This window comes from Triturus cristatus, chromosome 2_2, assembly GCF_964204655.1.
Source record: "Triturus cristatus chromosome 2_2, aTriCri1.1, whole genome shotgun sequence".
NCBI classification, from domain to species: domain Eukaryota; kingdom Metazoa; phylum Chordata; class Amphibia; order Caudata; family Salamandridae; genus Triturus; species Triturus cristatus.
Genome location: NC_140582.1, coordinates 23,298,903 through 23,325,868, shown reverse-complemented (window position 1 = coordinate 23,325,868; position 26,966 = coordinate 23,298,903). Strand labels below are relative to the sequence as shown.

The 26,966-nt window shown below is 45.5% G+C and overlaps 1 protein-coding gene across 2 annotated transcripts in view; it reads left to right on the top strand.

The window, feature by feature from the left end:
* Window positions 1-26,966, top strand: part of SH2D4A (SH2 domain containing 4A) — a 661,947-nt gene that overhangs the window by 582,074 nt on the left and 52,907 nt on the right. For both annotated transcript variants that reach the window (XM_085640949.1, XM_085640950.1), the window contains one exon: window positions 2,640-2,770. In XM_085640949.1, coding sequence (XP_085497075.1) covers window positions 2,640-2,770 — 131 coding nt within the window. The remainder of the gene's footprint in view (window positions 1-2,639; window positions 2,771-26,966) is intronic.

The window sequence follows — 26,966 nt, the reverse complement described above, 5'->3', positions numbered from 1 at the left end:
AATAGCCTCAAATTTTGCGATACGAATTGTGAACTTTATGCTACAACCCAACCCCTGGCATCCCGACCAAAAAACATCTGGGAGCCTCTTAAAAACTACTTGCTGGAAATCAGTGCCGCCCCTATTTCACAGCAGCCCCCGGTATAGTACCCACTGGGATGGGGTAATTCATGTTCCATCTAGCTTGCTCAATTGTTGTGTTTATTATGTCAAGGAAAGTATGGGCTAGACAGCAGGGGGGAGCCCGGTGTCCCTGGTTGGTCAGATGTTGATACCACAATGTATGATATATATGCTACCCCGAGACATTGGTGCGTTGCACACTTGAGTACACTTGCTTTGCAAATGATGCTTGTTTTTATTTTTATTGATTTAAATGATCACAGTGAGTAACCATGCAATGTTGTAAGCCATTTGAAAATGATAACGTTTAAAAAAAGAGGAAGCCAATAAATCTGGTACTTTTTCTAGATACAAGTTGAATGTTGGTGAGACACAAGTTCTTCTTAATATTCAACCAGCTAGATCAGTTCCTGTTGTCTGCACATTAGCTACATATTCAGGTGCTCAGATTTCCCCATAGGTGGAGTAGGTAGTTAAGTTAGATTATGTGTCCCTATTGCAATCTGTTATTAAAAAATTAAAATACTGGCAGAAATTACCTATTTAGTATTTTAGGGAGGTACAATATTATTAAAATGAATATACTGCCCAAATTTGTATATACATTTTGTGCAATTCCTCTGTGTGTTCCAAATTCCTTTTTTAAACAACTTGAGGGGGCTATTGGTAATTTTATTTAGGGGTAAAAGCAGGCATGGCATGCAATATGATGTATCAGCAGGGCCGTTTCTAGGTGTTTTGCCGCCCTAGGCGAAAATTGAAAAATGCCGCCCCCTCCCTTTTACTACCATCACCCTCTCCCCCTGTCATCCAGGCTAGAATAGTTAACGCATTGGATATACAAAAACTCATGTTTTTTGCCGCCCTCCCCCTTTTGCCGCCCTAGGCGGCTGCCTAGTCTTGCCTAATGGTAGAAACGGCCCTGTGTATCAGGTTTCCTTATAACCACGGAGGGTTACAGCTCCCTGATTTTAAGCTGTATTATTGGGCTGCATTTGCTGGATGCCTTCGCAATTTGCTGTTAGTGGGTAATCTAGATTCCACTGCTTTTTGTTATTGTTTTGCACTTGGACCAGATAGTAGAATGTTCCAATACAGATCTAACGATCCCAACTATTTTAAGAGTCAGATTTAAGACTATTAGAGCCATAGTTTACATATGGCGTGAAAGTTCATCTAAATACTCTCTTCCTCTTATACCTGCCAATCTGCCTTTGTGGGAGAAATCGATGATTCCAGAAGTATTTAATGATTTAATCGTCAATACCTGGTAGCTATCTATGGGTTTGAGTGACTGGGACATCTATATGATGTAAAGCTCTTATGATCTTCCCCATTGGCTATTTTTTAAATACTTTTAGATTAGGGATTACTGCTTGGTGAGCTGTAGGATAAAAGCACTTGAGAATTCTGACTTGTTGGCATGTCTCCAAGCTGCACCCAAGAAGTCGCTAAAAAGCTCTATCTATAAGAGACTTCGTCAATATAGAACTAACAACAGCTCTCAACTTACTCTTAAATGGAGTAACCTTTTATCTGGTGATATAACTTCTATGGAAATACTTGCTGCATTAAAGATGTTGGAGGGTTCAATAAACTCCATAAGTTTAAGACTACATCAATTTAGAACTGTGTATATGTTATATTATACTCCTGACAGAATAGCAAGGTGGGCTGGGAATGATAGGGGTGATAAGTTTAAATGCTCTAAATGCAGACTGGCGGCTGCAAATTTGCTACATATGATTGATATTTGTCCAAAACTGGGGTTATTCTGGGAAGAGGTGAGCCAGATCATTAGGATTTGTCTTGGTCTGGATTTGCAACTTACTCACAAGGAGATCATGTTTGGGTACAGGGCTGAAGCAGATCTAGAATTAAAACGTCTGTTATTCATTATTATTGTGACGGCCAGGTTGTACATAGCTAGGGCAATCATGAAGCAAATCCATATGAGGAAACTTGCTGTAGCCAGACTAGAGGATTACGCTCTATCAAGGAATTTAAACGTATATGGAGTAGGCTCAGTTGGGATTGTTATGATGATTTAAGTTAAATTACGAAAGTTGTCTGTAATATACTTTTGGTTAGGGTCCATTTGCCTGAATAGTTGTAATAATACAGCCTAGGCAGAGCTGTCTATTTAATGCATTTGTCCTGTTCCTATGTAAGTTTTATTTTGGTTGCTTGTCATCCTGGACATTTGAAAGGAAGTTAACTGTAAGTGGGCGTACCCCCTCGCCTAATGTACTTAATGTATTTAATTTATATGTGATCTGGATTAATCGTTCAATGAACATGTTTGACAGTAAAAGTCATTTGACCATCTTTAAAGAAAGGTGCAGCTGCGTGCTATGCCTTAAAATCATTTGATTATTTTAAAGAGCTCTTTAAATAAACACTAAGCATAATAATACCAAAAATGCATCATTTTTAACTCCTGACTAGTTTTCAAAAATCAGGTTTGAAAGTTTACAGCTATTTATCAATAAACTATTGGTTATTTTGACATACAGGAGACATGGTGTTAAACGTACAATGTCGTGCTCCAATCGTGAGGAAATCATTAAGTGGTTTAAGGAGGAGCAGCTGCCATTACAAGCTGGATATAATAAATCAGGAGATCACATTGCTCCTTGGTTCCATGGTAAGTCCATTTAACCCATGTTGTAATCCACAAAGAGGAGATAATTTCACAAAGTTAACCATTCATACCACTGCTGTTACTTTTGCGTACCGCAATCATTTTCAACAGCCACAATTTAGTTTTCCGCAACCAACCCCTTTAATGTTGTCCATTTTTTTTAAAGAGATGGTCTTTAGTGAATAGATATTTGTACTTAATTACTTTATTATAGAGTTGACCAGAGGAAAGCAAGAGAATAGAGACACCGGTGCCTGATTTAGTGTTTGATGGATGGGATACTTGGGCATGAAGGTGACGGATATCCCTTCAGTCATGTTGCAAATGCTTTATATCCTGTAGCACTTGTAATAATGCGGATGGCATTTCCATCACATTTGTAATGGAGTATTCCATCAAACTCTGAATAAGGCCTTCTGTTCTTTAATGTTCTTGTGTGCTAATGCTTTAGATCTCAAACATGAAATTAGTAATATATACCTTCTACTTTTACTAAAAGTGTCTCTACTTATGATCCTCTAGCAATGAGACCTTGCATGCTTAACTACTTTCCTCCTTTGTGAAAGTGAAAAGGGATTGCTCTAGGTATGAGTTGTAGCAAACTATAAATTCACATCTCTGTTTGAGAGATCTTAACTATCTCAGCTGTCAAACAAACCCTCCGTGGGAATAAGGTGATGTATGAAAGCTCTGAGGTTTTGTTGCCACATGCATAGCCCGGGATCTAGAATGATCTATTATTTCCTTTTTTTTTTAACACTAACTTGCTGCTTTGCAGTTAAATTTAATCAATTTAACAACTAAGGATATTTGGCCGGGGTCCCATTGTTTTTGCAAACTCTATTGGTGTACATATGCATAACTAGCATTCAATTATTGGATGAAGTGGGCATCTGTTGTGTGTTTTTTGTGTGCCTGTTTTGTGCAATAGGTGAGCTTGGCCTAGTGTGTGTGTCGGAAGCTTTTACCTGAACAGTGCTGTCTGCAGATTTCTTGGGCATTCAATAGGACATGTGGATTTCAAAGTTCAAGTCTTGTACCATAGTTGATTTGACTCAGTTTGAATTCTATTTTTTATTTTTATTTGCAGAGATGTCTATCATGCAGGGCATGCCTCAGAGGCGGCCTCAAGGGCTGTCCAGATGAGTTGCATGCATAGATAAGACAATTTAGGAGGGATCAACGACATATAAGTTACAGTAGCACATCAGTGGGATAGCAGGGGCAGGGATCACAACCTCTAAATGAGAATGAATAATATGGTGAGAAAAGGCTTCCCATAGAGCAAAATACAAAGTGTCTAAATAAAACGCTGTATCGTTTGGTTAAATGCGGACAAGACAGATGTTGATGAGTTTGATTTAACCCCGGCCTTGTCCTGGCTGGACCAAGGCAGGAAACCCATTATTCCTACCTTTTTTTTTTTTTTTTTTTTGACTTTTTTTTTTTTTTATTTTATTGGAACAATAAATCAGTTACAAGCATGGGCCTACAACCACCAGGGCCGGCCGCTAGATTCAGAAAGGATCGCACATTAGTCAAGGCAGTAGGCGACACCTGGGGCCCAGCCCCATAAATGGCTCAGGATAGCTCGAGAAAGGCAGGAGACATACATTTAACATAAATAACAACAAAAAACAAAAGGCGAGGCATACGGGCAGAAAACGTGGGTCAGGCTACATCCGGGGGACTTTTACTCCAAGACTTCAATTAGCTATCAACAGGAGGGAGTACTGAAAGATCGGGGGGGGGGGTAACGGGAAAGGAACATCTATATTCGATTATCACAATCAGTTGCGAGGAACCATCAAGGGTCAGGGGGACAAAGCAATATCGGTGTCCACTAGGGGGGGCGTACAGATACCCCCACGATATACGTTCCATTGCCCCCAAATTCTACCCCATGCCCCGGGTTTACCGCGGGCCACATATACAGTCTTCTCCTTAAACATACACCAGTCCATGTTTTCCTTCCATACTGACACGGTGGGTGGCCGCTGGGAGCCCCAAAGCTGCGCTATATCCCTCTTGGCAGTCATGTAGCCCAGGGCCGCCCACCGAGTCTGCGCCGCGTTATAATCATTGGGCTCCCACACATTCAAGACACAGCGACGCACCTCCGGCAGCAGCGCCACCCCGGTGACTTGTCCCATGACCCCATGAACCCGACGCCAGTATTCCGCCACCTCCCGGCACTCCCAAAGGATATGGAGAAAGGTGGCACTGAGCCCACACCCCCGCCTGCAGAGCCCATCCTCCGAGAACCCCATCGAGATCAGACGGGGGCCCGTAACATACACCCGGTGGAGAATCTTTAGCTGAACCAGGCGGAGGCGGGCTGGAATGGCAACTTCCTTGGGGGATGATAGTGCGGACTGCCAGTCCTCGTCGTCTAATTCCACCCCGTCCCCCGTCCACGTCTCCCGAAGGCGCACCAATAGGTCAGCCCGAGTATTAATGAGTTTTTTATAGATTAAGGAGATAGTACTGTCGGGAACATGACCATCAAGTATGCGGTCCTCGAGGGGCGAAGAGGCCGGGATCTTGGTCCCCTCCCCAAAGACAGAGAGCAGGGCGTGCCGAACCTGGGCGTATCGGAAGAACTCCTTTTCCGTGAGTTCGTATTCGCTCTGGAGCGCCGCGAAGGTCTTAACCGCGCCCTTCATCCATAAGTCTCCCACTCTACTGATGCCAATCGTGTCCCAACGGTCAAACCCCTTCGTTGTCCAGAGGCTTCCCAGTCGGTCGGAGGCAAATAAAGGAGTAGCGCATGTCAGTCGCTCACTCCAGCCCATGGCTACGTTGGCCGCCTTCCAAATCCGTACCGCGATCTTAGTGGGGCCCGTCAGGGTCCGTCCAGCCGAGCGGGAGTAAAGCGCCCTGTTATAGTTACCGCCGGGAAGCAGGAATTTATCCATCTCATACGCCGGGTTCAAGCCAGGCGCATACGTGGCGTGGTTAATGGCTGATAGCTGTGCGGCCCAGTAATACCTGCGAATGTCGGGAAGCGCGATGCCCCCGTCGTACCAGGGGAGAGTGAGTTTGGCCAGGGCGATACGCGCCCGTCCGTCCCACACCAATCTCCTCTGCAGGCTCTCTACTTCCCGAAAGTAGGCCACTGGAATGATGTCGAAGGAGTTCTGAAGTGCATAGAGGAACCTGGGAAGGGACATCATTTTAAACAATGCGGCCCGACCCAGTGGGGACAGGGGCAGCCTACACCACCGAGCCGTGTCTTCCCTCAAACGTCGAAGTGGAAGCAGGAGATTGTGCTCATAGCGAGCTACCGGGTCCAACGAGATGTGTATCCCCAGGTATTTAAAGCCGGACAGAGATATTTGGATCGGAAGCCGAGGCGGCAGGAGAGGGGGGCCACCGGAGATAGGATAGACACAGGATTTAGACCAGTTAATCGTGAGACCCGAATTTCTCCCGTAGGAAGTCAGAACATCGAAGAGAACGTTAAGCGACTGCCGCGGCGAGGTAAGATACAGGAGGATATCGTCAGCATATAACGAGACCCGATCCTCAAAGCCCGGGGCCCACCGGATCCCCCTGATCGAGGGCTCCCAGCGGAGCCAAGCGGCGAGTGGCTCCAGGGCGAGAGCAAAGAGCAGAGGGGACAACGGCCACCCCTGCCTCGTACCCCGACCAAGAGCGAAGGGCCGAGAGACCCGCCCATTAACCACCACCTGAGCCATGGGTCCCGTGTAGAGAAGCTTCACCCAGCCAAGAAATCCCTCCCCAAAGCCGAATTTGGTCAAAACAGCCCAGAGGAATGGCCACTCGATGGTGTCAAAGGCCATCGTGGCATCTAAAGAAACCAGCACGGCCGGTTCGGAGAGGTACTCTGCCCTGGCGAGGGCGCCATGGAGACGCCGCAAGTTGAGGGCGGTGTTGCGATGTGGGATGAAGCCGCATTGATCAGGATGAATCAGATCGCAGATGACGCTCAACAAACGATTGGCAAGGACTTTAGCCAGGATTTTAGGCTCTGCATTTAGCAGTGAGATAGGCCTGTAAGAGGCACAGCGGTCCCGTGGCTTACCGTCCTTGGGGATCACGACTATCGTGGCCAATCGCTGGTCGACCGGAAGGGAACCGGCCTCGAGGGACTCCTGAAACATACGACGGAGGAAGGGCGCTAGTTTATCCGGGCGCAACTTATATAATTCGATAGGTAGACCGTTGGGACCCATGGCCTTGCCCGAGCGAAGGGACCGAATCGCAGTCGCGATTTCATCTACCGACAAGGGAGCGTCCAGCTGCTCACGGTCCTCGGCAGAAAGGCCAGGCAAAGCAATGTCCCTAAGGAGAAGGCGAGAATCTTCCTCATCCCTATCAGTCACCGGGGAGTACACAGTCCGGAGGTGGTCGGCAAAACATTCCACAATCTCACCAGGCTCAGTCACACACACTCCATCCGAGACACGCAACTCCGGGACCACACGATTCACTCTCTCCTTCTTATCCAGCCACGCAATCAGCTTTCCCGCCTTGTCCCCGGCATCATACAACCGACCCTGCTGCTCCCTATACATAGTTTTGGCCGCGTCAGTGACAAGAGATCTGTATTCAAACTGTTTCAGGTTGAGGGCATGGAGCCCGTCCGGAGTGACACCCGCCTCCAAGGCCGACTCCAGCCCCGAGATGTCAGTCTCCAGCTTCACCACCGCCTCACTCCTGAGCTTCTTAGCCACCACTATCTGGGAGAGGGCGTGTCCGCGGATTACGGTTTTAAAGGCTTCCCACAGGGACATTGCAGACAACACAGACCCCTCGTTTTCAAGAAAGTATTGGTCCATAGCCTTAACCAGACTCTCGCGGGTAGTAGGGTCTCGCAGGTACCACGGGTTAATGGGAGCGATCCGCCCTGCGGACCGCGACTCGGTGTCAAAGAGAAGCCACAGCGGGGAATGATCGGAGATACCCCTCGCCAGGTGCCTGACCTCTCGAATTCGACCCGTCTGCGCCGCGGGCATAAGGAAATAGTCTAACCTAGAAAGACTCCCATGTGCCCCAGAGTGAAAGGTGTATTGACATTGGGTCGGATGCATTAATCGCCAACTATCCACCAGGCCGAAGGTCTCCAACAGGCCACCTAGCCAAGCCTGGGCAGCGGGGAGGGCCCTGGGTGGGTGACGATCCAGGTCACCCGAGACCACCGAATTAAAATCCCCGCCCATAAGCAAAAGGCCATCCGGAAGTTCAAGCAGCATTCGACCCAAGTCCGCGAAGGTGGAGTTCTGGAGGCCCGGTGGGACGTAAATTGAGACCAGGGCAAGGGGATGCCCCTCCCACCTCCCAGTCAGACAAACATAACGCCCTCTGTCATCTGAGACCACCCTCGTGATCTCCAACGGAAGTGAGGATCGCAGGAGAGTGCCCACCCCCCTGGAGCCAGTTGTGTAACCAGAGTGAGCCACGAGGCGGTATCCCCCCCTGTTCATTGCATGACAGACATTACCAACCAAATGCGTCTCTTGGAGAAACACCACATCAGGAGTCAGACGACGCAAATACTGCAGAACTACACCCCGTTTGATACGGTCCCCCAACCCATTGACGTTCCATGACATCAGCTTCAACCCGTCCCCCCCCATCCCCTCCAATAGATCAGAGGTCCCCCCGCAAGTAGCACAAGTCCCAAAAGTGGAAGAAAATCAATACCTCGCCCTGCAAACAAAAACCACACTACAAAACAACCCCTCCTTCCCCCCCACCCCCCCCAACACCCAACTCCCCCCACCCTGCACCCCTGCGGGCCAAAAAACCCCCCCAAATTGCAGTGTGCCTGTCGCCCAACTAACCCCAGTCTACAAAAAGACCCCGGAGGAGGAAAGGGACCCGTCCCCGCCCGCCCCCCATACAGGTACTAGCAAAACACACTGAACCAAAGAAGTACAACCCAGCTGAGCAGTGCAAATTGGCAAAATCAAGGACCAAAAGTCACTCCAAAGGGGACCCGTCACCGTTGGCACCCGCAGAGGGCCCGGGGCGGCTACCTCTGTCCGGCAGCGAGTCCAACCAGTCACTCACGGCCACAGGAGAGTCAAAGAAGGCAGTCCGATCCTCATGTTCCACTCGGAGTTTGGCAGGGTAGAGCATAGAGTACTTTAGGCCCAGCTCACGAAGACGACGTTTCACCCCCTGGAATCCCATCCGCTGCTTCTGGACAAGTTGAGTAAAGTCCGGATAAAAGTTAATGGATGAGTTCTCATGTCGAACCGGGCCGTGGACCCGCGAGGCCTGCAGAATCGCATCCCGGTCTCTGTAGTAAAACAGTTTGGCCACGATAGGCCTCGGGGGGGCCCCCGGCCGTGGCCGCCCGCCCGGAACTCGATGAGCCCGTTCAACGGCAAAAAATTTACTCAAGCCCGCAGGGGTCAGCTGTTGGAGGATGAGTTCCTCGACCAGGAGGTCAACCGGGCGGTCGTCGGAGGACTCCGGTACGCCGATGACACTGATGTTGTTGCGTCGGGCCCGTCCCTCGAAGTCCTCCAGCCGCCGGGCCATCTGCTCATTGACCACCTTGATGTCGCCAAGCGCGGCCTGCAGGTCCGACACATCCGCGCCCAGGGTGGAGGTCCGCGCATCGAGAGTTTGAACCCTCTCGTTTGTTTTGGAGAGGTCCGCCCGTATTAAGGTGACATCAATCGCCACCGTATCGATCTTGCGGGCCAGGGCCTCGTATTGCGTGGCGATGGTCTCCCTGATGCCATCAATGGCGCCCATGATGTCCTGTAGGGAAAGTTCCGAAGAGACGGATGTGCCACCACCGGCGACGTCTGAGGGGGGACCGGCCGTTCCAGGAGAGCCTCTGCCCTGAGTGTAGCGGTCCATGTTGTTGGTCTGGACCGATCCTCCACGGAGGGAGGATTTAGTCTTACGCCCCTCAGGGCCCCCCTTGCCCCCCATGCGGCCACGGACTCCGAGGGGGACCGCCGATCAAAAGTAGTTGGGGTACCGGCCCTGGAAACCAGCGCCTCACCCGAGGCCACAATATGGCGGTGCAGGGGGACCCAAGGCGAGAGGCACTCTAGTGGCAGGTGGAGACAAAGCTTTGTGCAGAGCTTAGGGAAACACCCCGCCACCTCAATCGCTTCACCGGCCAGCCCCCTGAGGTCTGAAAGTGAAACCGAAAGTGGCCAAGCGGCCCCTGGCACCGCGCCACAGCCGTTGTTGTTCAACTGCGACACGGCCCCACGGCTCACCTTCGCCCCGGGCACCTCCGACGGGTGGGTCCCAAAAGTTCAAACAACGATATTTCAGGATTCCCGGGTCCGATTAAATTCCTGAAAAGAGATACGTGCTCAGCCGGTCGTCATCTCCCAGATTCCATAAACCAAATCAGGATATTGTCAGGATAAATTCCGAGGAGCAGCGAGGGTCCGGGGAGCCCTGTGCTCACGCGACCATCTTGGATGCGCGCTAGGCTCCTCCCCGTATTCCTACCTTTTCAAAGTAAGGGCAGTGCATCTGTTATAAATTTCATTTTTGTTTCAACCCCCCCTTCACTCACTTTTGTTGGACTTCTCCATGGAACATAGTATCTTTAGTAACCACAAGACTTTATACATCAGGGTCAGTTGGCCTCTACGAGGGAAATCTAGTCAGACAGCAGCAAGGGGGACACTGGAAGCCATGGACCTGAGTTGATCGTGATTGCTCTTGAGCGTCCAGAAACTGAGGGAAGTGTTAGGCACTAAACCAAGGGATCCGGTTTTGGTAAACGCTTGTAGAGGGCTATATAAAGCCGAATTAGTAAGGCACAAGGCCGAGTTGAGGGAGTAGGCATAGAACAAGCTTTCTGAGGCTAGCACCTTACAAAACAGTGCCAAGTTTTGGAGCATTGTCAACAGTCCTTTTTTGGCAGGAGATGCTGCACAGGTTCTTGACGCACATATCACAGAAGACAAATGGGTTGGTCACTTTGAGGAAATGTTTAGAAGTCCATCAGATGTGAGTATAGGCAGTGGTAGTGGAGAAGGTAAATCTGCTCTTGTTATCACAGCTGAAGAAGTCAGAAAGGGTACTGAAGGGTTGTCTAGAAACAAGGCACCAGGACCCGATGGTATTCCCCCGGATCTTCACAGATCAAACCCACAGTTGTGGGTGCCAGTACTTACATCAATTATTAACGCAGCTATAAGAGCCGATAGGCCTAGCACCTGGGCTATATCCACCATTTTCCCAGCGTTGAAAAAAGGTAACAGGGATATTACTCTCTGTTACAGGCCAATCTCCCTACTGGACTCAACGGTCAAGGTGGTGGAACGCATTCTATTGGACAGGTTAACCACATGGGAAGATGACAACAATATCTTAGCAGACATCCAATACGGTTTTCGTTCGGGGAGGTCAACAGTGGTCAATGCTTGAATTTGTTTATGACTGTAAACAAGTACACAGTCTTCATGGACCTGTCCTCCGCCTTTGACCGTGTGAACAGAACTAAGTTATGGGAGACCATGTTGTGTATGGGAGTGGATAAAGATATTGTCCTCTTCATACGAGACCTCCATAGGGAAACTAAAGCGGAGGCATGATATATCAACGATTGCGAGGTGACCCGGCAGCTTCCAATCCAGACAGGGGTTCGACAGGGTTGCATATTGGCCCCTTTTTAAATTTAATTTATACATCAATAACCTGGAGAAGGGATTAGTAGACACAAAGAAGGACTTCCCGCAGGTGGGCGGGCGCGGCTTGCCGGTAATATTGTATGCGGACAATGCTGTCCTCATGGGCTGGGCCGTGAGGGGGTTGCAAACCTTACTTAACTCCTTGGTGATATTCATGGAAGACTGGGACCCGTTAGTTAACAACTCCAAGTTATATGGGATGCAGGTGGGACATAGTTCAAGGATATCCTTTAATTTTAATGTTGGGTCTACTATAGTCCCAAAGACCAGTGCTTTTTCTTACCTGGGGGTTACACTGGATGCCAAGATAAGCTGGGGTCCATTAAAAAGCAGAAAGCAGGGGAAATTTTTACGGGCCAATGCTGCTATACTTAACCTTGCCTTTCGTCTGGGTAAAAAACTGATAGGAACTCCTGCAGATTTATAGAGCCAAGTGCATAGCACAGTTGGCATATGGTAGTGAAATCTGGGGTTATATTTCTCATGACGAGCTCCAAGGAGTTGAAAACAAGCTCCTGAGACTGCTCTTTTGTGTACCGCAGGGAACGTCTACTTTCATTGTACATGAAGAACTGAGTTTGGCCTATTTGTCTGACTTGTCCTTTCGCCCCTTGTCCAATTGGCTCAAAATATGGATAGGCAATGGGACTGCCTTAAATCAAGAGATCCTAAAGGCCTGTCTAGCCCTAGACCATGTTCACTAGATTCCCTGGCTCAAATTCATATGGGAAGGCTTTAGGAGTCTAGGAAGAGCAGATCTCTTTAGCAACCCAGATTCAATCAGCAGGAGGGAACTGGTTTAGGCCAAGGAGGTTTACCTTAGACAGCGGCTGGCAGACAGAGAAGAGCGTGAGCTAAGGAAGACCAGTGTACGTAGATTTATCATCTGCAAAACTGTTCAATTTACGGAACCATATCTTCTAGGGCTCCTTTGCTCTTATGATCACTTTTTACTGACTGACCAGGTACTGCTTTGATTTATTCCATCTTCTCCTCACTCACCCACGGGGGAGAAATAAAGGTGAGACCCTGTTGCCCTGTGGCTGCGACGGCAAGTCTTCACAGGATATGCTCCATTTTTTTATGTTTGTACAACTAAAAGGTACCGAGGAAAACCTATATAATTCCAATCTTCAAAAAAGCAAGTTTAGTATAGTGTGTCCAGCTTTTACCTTTTTATTAATGCTTTCAAGGAGCACGGTATTGTATGTTCTTAGCTTTTTAAAGGCTGCATTCAGGCTTAGATCAAGGTCTGACTAATTACTGAGGGTGGAGCAGGCTTGAATGCAAGTTTTTTTTTGTATTTTTTTTTACTTTATATTTATTTGCATTTTTTAAATTATGTGTATTTTAATGAAGAAGAGTAACTGAGGGTTGTTGATACGTAGGATTGGTGTACTTTGGATTCCTGTAATCTAGATTTTTATGGGGTTTTTTTTACAAAGAACTGAATAAAGTGTTGTTGACTTCTAGATCGGAAAAAGGATTAAAAAAATATTCATTTCAAACAGAGTACGTAAGTCAACAGAGTAGACTTGTTATCAAATGGTATATAAGATATATATACAATTACACTTGTGGGCATGCAAGTGCAATATCACAGCACATCACTACAAACAATAAAATGTGAAAGTGACATGTCATGGCAATCATCACGTGTGCACATGCAAAAATTAGGTGTGTTTATTTGCTTTTTTGTTAAAACCACCAAACAATATTTTATCAAAATATTACTATTCCTTACCCTATACTTTAGGGGATACCGGCCTCCTGGTTTCGAACGTGGTGGTGTCCTTTGTAGTCTCACACTAATTTATAAGGTAAAATATTAGTTATATCTAAATACAGGCATACTCGTGTGTAAAGTTATAAGGAGGGGAGGGGAGGGGAAAAGATTTGCCTGTAGATTCTTTGTTTGTTGTGTCAGACCTAACACCAGACGAAACTATATGCGAAAAGTGCCTCACCAATCCCACACAGGAGTACTTTAGTTGCATTCATGGAAAATACAGAGCGCAGTATATGCAACCTGTGCCTACTGCCTTGTTTATTCCAGTTTTTGAGGGGTAATCTTTCCCTTGGGTTTGTCTCGTCCATCAGTGTCAAGATATACATATTAAATAAGTGCCACTGCCTGTGATAATTTACCGGCACCTCAATTGCGTTGAGAATGCGTTACTCTCTGTAACGCTTAAGGGCTGTCTGTGTGGTACATGAAATAACAGAAGTCACATGCATGAGTTCAGGCCGCATTTAAATCCCTCCTGCCATCTATTTCCTTACATCGGAGTGAGTGCCGCTACGAACGGTTAATTTTTAAGAAAAACTGCTCCTTGTTTATTTAGATATTCTGCTACGAGCTTGCATGCCAGTACACGTCTCAATGTTTGACTCTGGTGGGAGTAAATGATGATGACAGACTACACCTCAGGGGCCTCATTTGGGATCCTTAAGCAGTTCCTTCCGGAGGAAGGGCCTCAACAATTAGGAATCGTCACTGAACAGCACGTAGCAACTCTTTATGGCTGGCGGTGAAAGCAGAAACTATTGATAGAGCCCTTATAGCACTCTAAATTGTATGGGTGCGCTATACTCATGGTTTAAATGCACTCACATTTATTTTTATTGTTGCAGTGTTTCATGATTATTAAGATGCATCTATTCAAGTTATATTAGCTTCGAAATGTAGTGTGCACATTTAAGTAGGCTTTGTATGTATTAAAGAAACTAATAATTCCTGCATGTGTAATGTGCAGGATGAAATTATATTTGTGTAATGTAATTCGTATTTAGTTTAAGTTGACTGAATTGTAAGCCAAATTATAGGTTGTTTTGAGTTTCGTTTCTCCTTGGTTGCTCAAGAATTATAATTAAATGAATCCTTTTTGTGCTCGAAGACAGTATGTTCTCATCCTACTGCAGGTGCCGGAATTCGACCTAGTTATTCTTAGATTGGAGGAGATACTCGGAATGTCTTTGAAGAAGTCTGGAAGGCGAAAAGGGAGGACGCCTTTCATGTCTGGCCTATCTGGGAACCAAGGCCACTGGAAAAGAATCAATTTAATTAAAGGCTTCTGTGGAAACTTACTGGAGGATGGTGCAAATGAATATGACGTATTGTGGGTTGGACATTGTCTTTTTGTATAATGCGCAGGGACAGATTCGAGAGTCTTCTGCTTATTTTCGGAGGAGAAGGAGCATCTTAAAGCGAGCTCCATAGCTTTAAGCTATCAGACCCATTTGACGTGAGTACTTCTTAGGAAGTCAACACGTGCTGACACTTTTGGTATAGGATATTGGGGAAATAGGTAGGACTTCCATTTAGAGTAGAGATGGGGAAGATACTTTTGTATTTCTCTTAAATGAAAAGAGAATTGGACAAAGCTTCTATCCTTTGTTGTGTCTTGATTTAGGAGTTCATCATATTATGCCTCTTATGCCGAATTAATTATATACGTAGACTCGGCACTGTATTGATTTGTATGTACCTATATACTCTGATACTGAGGAGTGTTTATATTCAATTGTTTTTGGCCTTATAACAAAACTGGAATTCGGAGTCTGTGGTCTTTTAAAGCATGTCTAATTGAAAGTAGAATCTTGAATTGTTTTACTCCCCTCCACACTTTTTAGCAGGCTATAAAAGACCATCTGCCTTGAACTTAGTAGGAAAGGTAAGGAGCAAAATTAGCATCACCAAATGGTAGCAGAAACGAATGGTTGCCTCTAGAAGTGAGGGGAGAAGAAGGGAAATTAGGAGTAGGACCAGAAGAACAATAGGGCTTTGGATACGGATTAGACGACGGCGAAGACTGATGGAGTGTCAAGGCGCCACTTCCTCGGAGTCTGTACGTTGCTGTATGGGCCCACCTCACGGTACCTCCCATTCAGGATGCTATTACAGCACTGAAAGTTAGAGTGACCAAGTGGGGGGAAGGGTTTGGGGAAAGGAACAGCTGGGAAGGAGACCTGTAAAACAAATAAATACACATACAAACAAGAACAATTAGCATATATAATTCTCAGATGCTGGACTCTGCTATGCGGAATTTGTAGGCTAAAGAGTCTATATATGACTTTATCACGAGCCTGTGATACCAGTTATACAGGAAAGACACATCCAAAGAATGTGTTACTAACACACTTTCTTATTAGCAATATTCAACAATGTTCGGAGCATATGCTCATAGTTTTGACACAATATACAAATGAGCCCCAAAGAGCTTGCCCGAGTGCATGAAAAGACAACATGCAAATGACCTCCAAAGGGCTTGTCCGAACGTTCCACATACACCATACAAATGAGCCCAGAACACTTGTCCCTATGCTCGACAACTCAATATGCAAATGAGCCCAGAGCTCTAGATTGTAATAGCTGGTCCCTGTACTCAACAACACAATATTCAAATGAGTTCCAGAGCGCACGATCGTATGTGTGCCAAATACAGAATTCAAATGAGCTTCAAAGCACAATCGGATCCCAACAATGTTCAAAATGAATATCACAAATAAAGAGCAGTAATGAAGATTCTCTGTTACCTTCAAAACAACAGAGGCTTACCGGAAAGCCCAAGATAAAAAGGAATGAACTCACAAGTCTGCAGAGGAGACCAAGGCTGCTCCCACTCGGCAGGATTCCAGAATAGTAAGCAACACCCAATGGGGCGTGGCTCCTTTGATAGGCAGACCACACCCATAGGCAGACCACACCCACAGTGAACAAGGCAGACCACACCCATAGGCAGCAGACCACACCCACAGTGAAAAAGGCAGACCACACCCATAGGCAGACCACACCCAAAGTGACTGCTGTGTGGGTATTCTAGGATATGTAGTCCCCTATAGCTACATCCGGAAAAAGAAAAGGAAAACACATAAAAGAAAATGGACACTGAAAGGAAAATACAAGGAAAACATATTGCAGTGCTCAATGTACACTTGCAGAACACCGCAGCCACCATCTAGCAACAGGAAAATGTAGTTTCCCACATCGTATCGTGGTAGTGCCATAAGTACGATGGCCACGGAAATCCAAATGAACAGTGGGAGCGGGCCCTAGATCGCGGGCCACAGAGGCGACGCTAACATGGAGGTCGGCGGACGCTAATGGTGCGGCGGAAACAGTGGTAGCGTGAGTATGAAACTGTGTGGTGTGTTAGATTGCGGTGATGAATTAATTGTGTGATGTCTTGCGAAGTTGGGATGCAAGTTGAGTGAGCGTGGGTTTATCGGTTTACTGGTCCGGACACATGCGGATCAGGAAGTTTGGTGAGCGGACTCAAGAGAAGTCTAAGATCCCGGGATAGTTTTGTATTTGTAATTGTCTGATCAATAATGTGGGTGTCGTGAAGCGCTATCGATGATTCACTTGTGACAGGGAACTTTGTGTGAATGCAGGAGTACGTCGCAGGTAGAAAGCCTCAGGTACCGGGGGTGGACTACGGCGATTGAGTGACCGACGCAGGGGGTCACAGCGGATGAATGTTCTTGTAAGAGTGTTCTATCGATCTTTTAGCGGACGGACAATTACTTGTTTTGTAACTGTAAGTTATTGTGACTGCGTTAGGAGCAGTTACTTGGTTTAATAGCTTTTGGATATGCAGTTACTTGTTAGTACGAATGTGTGAGTGAGTGTACGTGGTAAAATTGTAAAGGAGGATGAGCTGCTGCAAAGAGGGAACAGTGACATCAGTGCGCGCCGCGCTGTGATAGGTCGGTTGGTCTAACGTCGAGCCGGGATTGGTGGAAGTTCGTCCGAAGTTGAATAGTGAAACTTGTGTTGCAAATAATTGATTTTAACAATGAGATGTTTTAACCCCTTCGCTGCCAGGCCTTTTCCCCCTCCTGTGCCACACCCTTTTTTGGCTATTTGGGGTAGTGCGCGCTGAGGCCCCTGTAACTTTTTGACCACATAAGGTATCCACGCCAAATTTGCGTCCTTTCCTTCCAACATCATGGGGATTCTGAAAGTACTCAGGGTTTGTGGATTCCCCTGGAGGGGTAACAGAAATGAGCCAAAATACAGCAAAATTTAGTTTTTTTTTTTTTTAAATGGCTGCAAATGAAAGCATCTGGGTTTTTCCCTGCAAGTGTTATCAAAAAAGGGTTTGTGGGGCTGAAATCACCATTTTCCCAGCTTTTAGGGGATACCAGACTTTTGTCAGAAACCCAACATTTTTTACACAGTTTTGGCATTTTTCTGGGACATAGCCTATTTTGCTATTTCCTGTGCTTTCAACCTCCTACCAGTTAATGGTAGAAATGGGTACAAAAGCAATAATGGATCCTGGAAAGCTATACATTCTAGAGAAATAGACAACATTCTGAATTTAGCAAGGGGTAATTTGTGTAGATCCATCAAGGTTTCTTTATAGAAACTAACAGTTAAATATAGGATAAATTGAAAATTTGTTGAAAAAAAGCGCCTTTTGTGTCAACGTTTTCACCTGTAACTTCTTCTAATTATGACAGCTCTTTGAAAGCAATGTACCGTTACATCCGCTGGACATTACTGGTTGTGGGGATATATAGGACTTGTAGGTTCACCAAGAACCCGACGAACCCAGAGCCAAAAACTGAGCAGCAACTTGCAATGGTTTTTTATTATGTACCGGGTATATAGTAATTATTCTGTAAAAATGTGTACATGGAAAAATCGGTATGAAAGACACCTATGTATTTCTGAAATGGGAACAAAATATAGAGTTTAGAAACAGTAGATATTTGCACATTTCCGAATTTGGGAATACTCATACTAGCATGAGAATTATCAGTCATTTTTTAGAATGACTTCTATTTTTACACAATGTCTTTCATTTGGAAGGCAGAAATGCATCGAAAGTCAATAGGTAATAACCGTTCCTTTACAAATCTGAATTACCCTAAGTCTCCCGATAAAAATGGTACCTCACTTGTAGAGGTAGGCATAGTGCCCACGACAGGAAATGCCTCAAAACCCAACGTGAACACACCACGTTTTCACAATGCAAAATTACCCTTTATTAGCAAAGTGCCTAGCTGTAGTTTTTTAACCGTAGCTCTGCCGGCACTTAGGGAAACCTAGCAAACCTATAAATTTTTGAAAACTAGACACCCAGGGGAATCTAGGCTAGGGTGACTTGACTGCCTCCCACCAGGTTCTGTTACCCAGAATCCCTTGCAAACCTAAACAATTGCCAAAAAAAACACTTTTTCCCCACATTTCTCTGGTGGAAAGTTCTGGAATCTGCATGGATCCACAAATTTCCACCCACCCCGCGTTCCCCAAAGTCTTCTGAGAAAAATGGTACCTCACTTGTGTGGGTCAGCCTAGTGCCCGCGACAGGAAACGGCGCAAAACGCAACATGGACACACCTCAATTTCGCTGTGAAAAATGACCCTTTTTTGGCAAAGTGCCTAGCTGTAGTTTTTGAACCATAGCTCTGCCGGCACCTAGGGAAACCTAGCAAACCTATACTTTTTTGAAAACTAGATACCCAGGGGAATCCAGGATGGGGTGACTTGACTGCCTCCCACCAGGTTCTGTTACCCAGAATCCCTTGCAAACCTAAAACATTGCCAAAAAAACGCATTTTCCCCACATTTCTCTGGTGGAAAGTTCTGGAATCTGTGTGGATCCACAAATTTCCACCCACCCCGTGTTCCCCAAAGTCTTCAGAGAAAAATGGTACCTCACTTGTGTGGGTCAGCCTAGTTCCCGCGACAGGAAACGGCGCAAAACGTAATGTGGACACACCTCAATTTTGTTGCGAAAAATGACCCTTTTTAGGCAAAGTGCCTAGCTGTAGTTTTTGAACCATAGCTCTGCCGGCACCTAGGGAAACCTAGCAAACCTATACATTTTTGAAAACTAGACACCCAGGGGAATCCAGGATGGGGTGACTTGACTGCCTCCCACTAGGTTCTGTTACCCAGAATCCCTTGCAAACCTAAAAAATTGCCAAAAAAACCCACATTTTCCCCACATTTCTCTGGTGGAAAGTTCTGGAATCTGCGTGGATCCACAAATTTCCACCCACCCCGCATTCCCCAAAGTCTTCCGAGAAAAATGGTACCTCACTTGTGTGGGTCGGCCTAGTGCCCTGTAGTGATGACTCTTCACGACAGATGTAATGAGGAAATAGATTTAATGAAGTACAGGTGCTGTGCAGCAGTCCGCTCCGTCAGCTCTCCACACACCGTTACAACCACCATTTCAAATCCCAACATTCCGACAAGAACCTTGTGGCCAGAGCATCATGGCCCAAGAGTTCCATGATAACACTACATTATCCTCTTCCTTTAAAAATAAAAACAAAAAGAACAAACATAAAAATAAAAACTGAAGAAAAGAAAGAAAGAAAACAAAAGAAATAGAAACCAATCTAGTAAAGGAAGAAATATCATACTAAACAAGATAGACCCATCAACGGTACTTAGCAGGAACAAAACGTTGACGAGAACTCCTACGTAAACCTTGTGTAACAGGCGATGCAGAAGGAACAACCTTTTGTTCACCCAAGGAATTCTGGTCAACACCATTGTTGATTTTAACCACCCTCGAAACATTCCACCAGTTTTTAGAATTTACCCACACAGCATTCTTGTACACCTTGTCAACCGTGAAAGGTTCAGATAATTTTGAACACCCTTTCTTAATGTAAACAGGAACCTTTATACGTACGATATCACCAACAGCAATGGGATGAGATAAAGATCTTTTTCTTGAATCAAAATACGATTTCTGACGAAACTGAGCTTGGATTATATTGTTTCTCACTACTTCAACCACATTTTTCAAAGAATCCGTTTTAACCCACTTTGACATCCACCCTGGACAAACCTTTGAACAAGACTTTCTTCCTCTTAGAAGTTCATAAGGAGAAACTCCAGTAGAGGAATGTGGAGTCGTGCGATAAAACCATAACATGGATCTCACAGCATTTTGAACATTACACCTCCCTGCCAAAGCCCATTGGATACAATAATTGAGCACTCTATTCATCCGCTCCACCAAACCTTTGGTTTGTGGATGATAAAGTGCTCTCCTGGCTTGTCTAATACCTCCTTGATGTAAAAATACCTCAAACTCATGACTGGTGAAATGTACTCCATTATTGCTAACAATAATGGAAGGAAAACCTTCACGCAGAAAAGTATCTTTTAAAAAATCAATGACATTTTCCGAATTAGGTTCATTAATTAAACGAATTTCTGGCCACTTAGAATAGCAATCAATTGCAACAACAGCAAACCTGGAATTAGCCGGAAGCATATTGAACGGACCAACTAGATCTATGCCAATTTTTTCCCAAGGCCTATTGGGTAACTCAATCGGTTGAAGAGGAGGAGTACGTACTTTAAGACTTTTATCTGAATTTGAACAAATGACACAATTTCCCACAAACAAATCAACATCTTTGTCCATCTGTGGCCACCAAAAATGTTCACGAATCCTTCTTTTTGTGAGCGTCTTTCCCAAATGACCTTCATGAGCCCCTAACAATAACCTTGCTCTCAATATGTCAGGAGGAACCAACCTGTCACCATGTACAAGCAAACCATCTTCAACAGAGAGTTCCGAGGAAACTTTGACAAATGTCTGGAGAGAAATCCACATTCTTCTCCCTCGGCTAACCTTCCTTTATGTATTTTATGACATTTCTTAATAAGACATCCTTTGAGAGAGAAAAGGTTTGAGTATCTTGGAACTAATCAACTCACCTTTGATCCATTCAAAAATGTGATCACACTGTTTATCCCACTCAAAAGGAACACTTCTCTTGAGCATATTGGACAAAGGTTGAAGTTTAGTGGCATACCCCGGCACAAATCGTGAGTAAAACTCACACAGACTGATGAATGACTTAAGCCCCACTTTATCTTTCGGAGGAGGAGACTCAACTATCGCTTTCACAAGTCCTGGTCTGGGTTCCACCCCGTGTTCAGAAAGAACATGACCCAAATACTCAATTTTCTCCACCCTGAAAACACATTTCTCTTTTTTTAATACAACACCACCATCACGCAATGCCTCCAAAATGCAAAACATAGTTTCATCATGCGATTCACATGTTTCACCGTGAACTAAAACGTCATCTTGAAAGACAACAACACCTTTAATGTCCTTCAGTAGATTTGACATAATCCTCTGAAAGACTGCCGCTGCAGAAGCCAGACCGAAAGGCATCCTGCAGTATTGGAAACTGCCAATAGGAAAGACAAAAGCGGTTAAATGCCTGGAAGAAGGATCAAGAACAACTTGGTGATAAGCTGATGCTAAATCTAGCTTACTGAAGCATTTTGACCCATTGATGAGAGATAACATCTCAGGGACTTTCGGGAGAGGATGAGAATCTATCCAAATGTTTTTTATTAAGACTGCGCAAGTCAATACAGACGCGAATCTCACCATTCCTTTTTTTTGCCACGACCAGAGGAGAAAGCCAAAGAGATAATTCTATCGGTTCGATAATCCCTTTCTTGCAAAGATCCATAAGCTTGTGTTCTAATTGACTTCTTACACTAAATGGTACATTTCTGAGACGATGCTTAATAGGTATAGCATTGTCTTTCACCTTTATAGTGTGAGTAAACCCCTCAACTCGACCAAGCCCATCACCAAAAACACTTGGAAACCGCTCAGTTAACAAATCAGTGAAATCGTCAGAGCGAAGAATAGAAACTTGGTCCTTAGTGCCAGGTCTTAACACCATTTTAAACAACCCCTGATGAAACCAACCAAGAATGTTTAATTCTTTAATGGCCACATACACTTTACCAAAAATCTTTCTACCTCTGAAAACTAAAAAGTCTTCAAAATATCCCGCTAATTCAATAGTTCTCCCTTCGTAAGAAACAGGAGATCTGTCTGGTGGTAGTAGAGAACGGGAACCCCAAACCTCCTTAAACTTTTCTTGAGTTAACATTGTTATCCTTGCACCTGAATCAACTAACAAACAAACTCTCTTTTCACCGATTTCTATATCCACATACGGATCCACACATTCAGATTGTAAGTTGGCATCATTACACACATCTCCCACCACAACCACCATGTCTCTCAAATCATCTTGTATTTTCTTGAAATCATCAGATTTACATTCAGACAAGGTGACATTCGCAACTGAAGAAGTAGAAGGAGAAGAAAAACCACTGGTCAATTTACCATCTTGAAAAGAAGATAAACCCCTCTTTACATTTTGGCACACTTTTGCAAAATGACCCATTCTACCACACGCTCTGCACATAACATTTCTTGCCGGACAAATTCGCCCTGATTCAAAATGAGGAAAGTTTCCGCATTTAAAACAAATGTTAGTTTGCTTAAAAAACGTATTGTCATTTCTGGTACTATTCTTAGTGTCCCTTGATCTCACTACATTGATGGACTCTTCTTCTTTAGTGTTTGAATGTGCAGATTTTTCTTCAAGTTCTTTGACAGAAACTTTTGAAAGTTCAATACTTTTCGCAATACGAATGGTTTCTTCCAACGTAGGGTTCCCCAAAGATAGTAGTTTTTGTTGAATGCTTTTGTTGGTACACTTACAAATATATTGATCTCTTATCAATTGATCACGAAAACCCTCAAACTGACACTGCGCTAAGAACTCGCAAAGCAGAAATGAAATCTTCCACTTTTTCACCAAACCTTTGCTCTCTTTTAAAAAACTTATGTCTCTCCACGACAAGACTGAATTGCACACCAAAACGTAGTTCTAATTTTTTCACACATTCTTGGAACTCGTCCATGTCTTCTTCATTGTCAGATCTAACTAAGGGAGGAAGATGTTTAAAGATGTCTCTCCCCTCAAACCCTAAAACATTTAAAAGAAGACATTTCTTCCTTTCAGTTCTGTAACGCGAACCACCTATAGCACCAATGTACGTTATGAATGCATCATACCATTTTTTCCAAGAAATAGGTGGATCCCCTGGTGTTTCTAGAAAAGGTGGTGGGGGAGAAACAGACTGCATCCTAAACGATACTTTCTAAAAAAAAACACAAATGTTTTCAGAAATACCTTAAAACATTAACATGCGTGTATTCCGTGACCTTAAAATGAGATCAAAAAGAAACATAAATGTTAAATATTGACCTCCAAGTACTATCCCCACAAATTACCGATGCTAGAACATGTAATTGCTTGTAATTGAATTTCACTTGAAATCAAACGAAGCATACACAAAAAAAAATTCTTTTTTTTACATTTCAGCTTTCGTATGTCTATGTATCTAAAACATGTTGGTGCACAAAAATAGCTAAAACGATAATGTGTGTGTTTGTCAATGCTAAGATTGACATATACAACCTACTATCCTTTTCTGTAGAAGATTTTCCCGCGAACTCAAAAGGTGTGCGTATCACCGTTCCATGACACACAAATGAAACTCTGCAACTCTTGAAGACGTGACCGCAGTTCACAAGTGTACGTGTCACCGTTTTCCGTCACACTTCTAAATGCGATGAAGATTTAACACAATGTATTTCTGTTTGCTCATCCGTACTTTCCCCCGTACTTTTATTTTGAAACGCCAATTTTTCCACATGCAACCACAAGATGGCGCCGACGTACAACGTCATGCACCCTCAAAACAAATCGTGCCTTGCGTTGTGGTTACGAAAGAAAACAATGGCGAGAGTGTTGACCTTCACCAACGTCATGACAAGACCGTGCGAGGTAACAGGATAACTCCCCCGTCTTTCCTCTACTGCTGCTGCCGAAGCTATTTGCCACAGTACCCTTTACCGTGGATGCACCGCTTCCTTTAAAAGCTTGAAGACACCGCTTCGTCGCTTAATCATTTAACGGTGAGTGCTTTTCAGCTGACCCTCATTCTTTTTCTCGCTGCCGCCGTTATTCTTTTCTTGATACAAAAAAAACACAGTGCCTTTATGGATACGAAGACACCACTTCTCCGCTTCTTTAAATTTTCCTTTTTTCTCCGTTTGCTCTAACATATGCCGATGCTCAAATTTCGCCGAGGCTCTCGCCGCACGGGTTCTGCAGCACCTGTGCCCAATCGTCGCCAACTATTTTGTAGTGATGACTCTTCACGACAGATGTAATGAGGAAATAGATTTAATGAAGTACAGGTGCTGCGCAGCAGTCCGCTCCGTCAGCTCTCCACACACCGTTACAACCACCATTTCAAATCCCAACATTCCGACAAGAACCTTGTGGCCAGAACATCATGGCCCAAGAGTTCCATGATAACACTACATGCCCGCGACAGGAAACGGCGCAAAACGTAACGTGGACACACCTCAATTTCACAGCGAAAAATGACCCTTTTTTGGCAAAGTGCCTAGCTGAAGTTTTTGAACCATAGCTCTGCCGTCACCTAGGGAAACCTAGTAAACCTATACATTTTTGAAAACTAGACACCCAGGGGAATCCAGGATGGGGTGACTTGACTGCCTCCCACTAGGTTCTGTTACCCAGAATCCCTTGTAAAGCTAAAACTTTGCCCAAAAAAACTCATTTTCTCCACATTTCTCTGGTGGAAAGTTCTGGAATCTGCGTGGATCCACAAATTTCCTCCCACCCCGCGTTACCCAAAGTCGTCCGAGAAAAATGGTACCTCACTTGTGTGGGTCAGCCTAGTGCCCGCGACAGGAAACGGCGCAAAACGCAACGTGGTAACACCTCAATTTTGCTGTGAAAAATGACCCTCTTTTGGCAAAGTGCCTAGCTGTAGTTTTTGAACCCTAGCTCTGCCGGCACCTAGGGAAACCTACCAAACCCACACATTTCTGAAAACTAGACACCCGGGGGGATTCCAGGGAGGTATGGCTTGCGTGGATCCCCCAACGTTTCCTTACCCAGAATGCCCTGCAAACCTCAAATTTAGCCCAAAATTCACCTTTTTCACACATTTTTGTGTGGGAAAGTTGTGGCATCAGCGGGCTGACACAAATTTCCTACCACCCAGCGTTCCCCAGGTCTCCCGATAAAAACGGTGCCTCACTCGTGTGGGAGGCCCAAGTACCCGCGACAGGCAAGGGCCCACAACGTAGTGAGGTGACATAAAAATTGCCTACCTCAAAACAACCTGGTTTTGCAAGGGGGGTCATCTGAGTTTTTGGCCCGGTGATCGGCAGCCACCTAGGGGAACCTACCAAACCCACACATTTCTGAAAACTAGACACCCGGGGAATTCCAGGGAGGTATGGCTTGCGTGGATCCTCCAACGTTTCCCTACCCAGAATGCCCTGCAAACCTCAAATTTAGCAGAAAAAATCACGTTTTTCACACATTTTTGTGTGGGAAAGTTGTGGCATCACCGGGCTGACACAAATTTCCTACCACCCAGCGTTCCCCCGTGTCTCCCGATAAAAACGGTGCCTCACTCGTGTGGGAGGCCCAAGAACCCGCGACAGGCAAGGGCCCAAAACGTATTGAGGCGACATGAAAATTGCCTACATCAAAATTACCTGGTTTTGCAAGGGGTCACCTGGGTTTTTGGCCCGGTGCTCGGCGGCCACCTAGGGGAACCTACCAAACCCACACATTTCTGAAAACTAGACACACGGGGGGATTCCAGGGAGGTATGGCTTGCGTGGATCCCCCAACGTTTCCTTACCCAGAATGCCCTGCAAACCTCAAATTTAGCTGAAAAAAATCACCTTTTTCACACATGTTTGTGTGGGAAAGTTGTGGCATCACCGGGCTGACACAAATTTCCTACCACCCAGCGTTCCCCCGTGTCTCCCGATAAAAACGGTGCCTCACTCGTGTGGGAGGCCCAAGTACCCGCGACAGGCAAGGGCCCAAAACGTATTGAGGCGACATGAAAATTGCCTACCTCAAAACGACCTGGTTTTGCACGGGGGGTCACCTGGGTTTTTGGCCCGGTGCTCGGCGGCCACCTAGGGGAACCTACCAAACCCACTCATTTCTGAAAACTAGACACCCGGGGGATTCCAGGGAGGTATGGTTTGCGTGGATCCCCCAACGTTTCCTTACCCAGAATGCCCTGCAAGCCTCAAATTTAGCTGGAAAACTCCCTTTTTCACACATTTTTGTGTGGGAAAGTTGTGGCATCACCGGGCTGACACAAATGTCCTACCACCCAGCGTTCCCCCGGGTCTCCCGATAAAAACGGTGCCTCACTCGTGTGGGAGGCACAAGTACCCGCGACAGGCAATGACCCAAAACGTATTGAGGCGACATGAAAATTGCCTACATCAAAACGACCTGGTTTTGCAAGGGGGGTCACCTGGGTTTTTGGCCCGGTGCTCGGCGGCCACCTAGGGGAACCTACCAAACCCACACATTTCTTAAAACTAGACACCCGGGGGATTCCAGGGAGGTATGGCTTGGGTGGATCCCCCAACGTTTCATTACCCAGAATGCCCTGCAAACCTCAAATTTAGCTAAAAAATTCCCCTTTTTCACACATTTTTGTGTGGGAAAGTTGTGGCATCAGCGGGCTGAGACAAATTTCCTACCACCCAGCGTTCCCCCGGGTCTCCCGATAAAAACGGTGCCTCACTCGTGTGGGAGGCCCAAGTACCCGCGACAGGCAAGGGCCCACAACGTAGTGAGGCGACATGAAAATTGTCTACCTC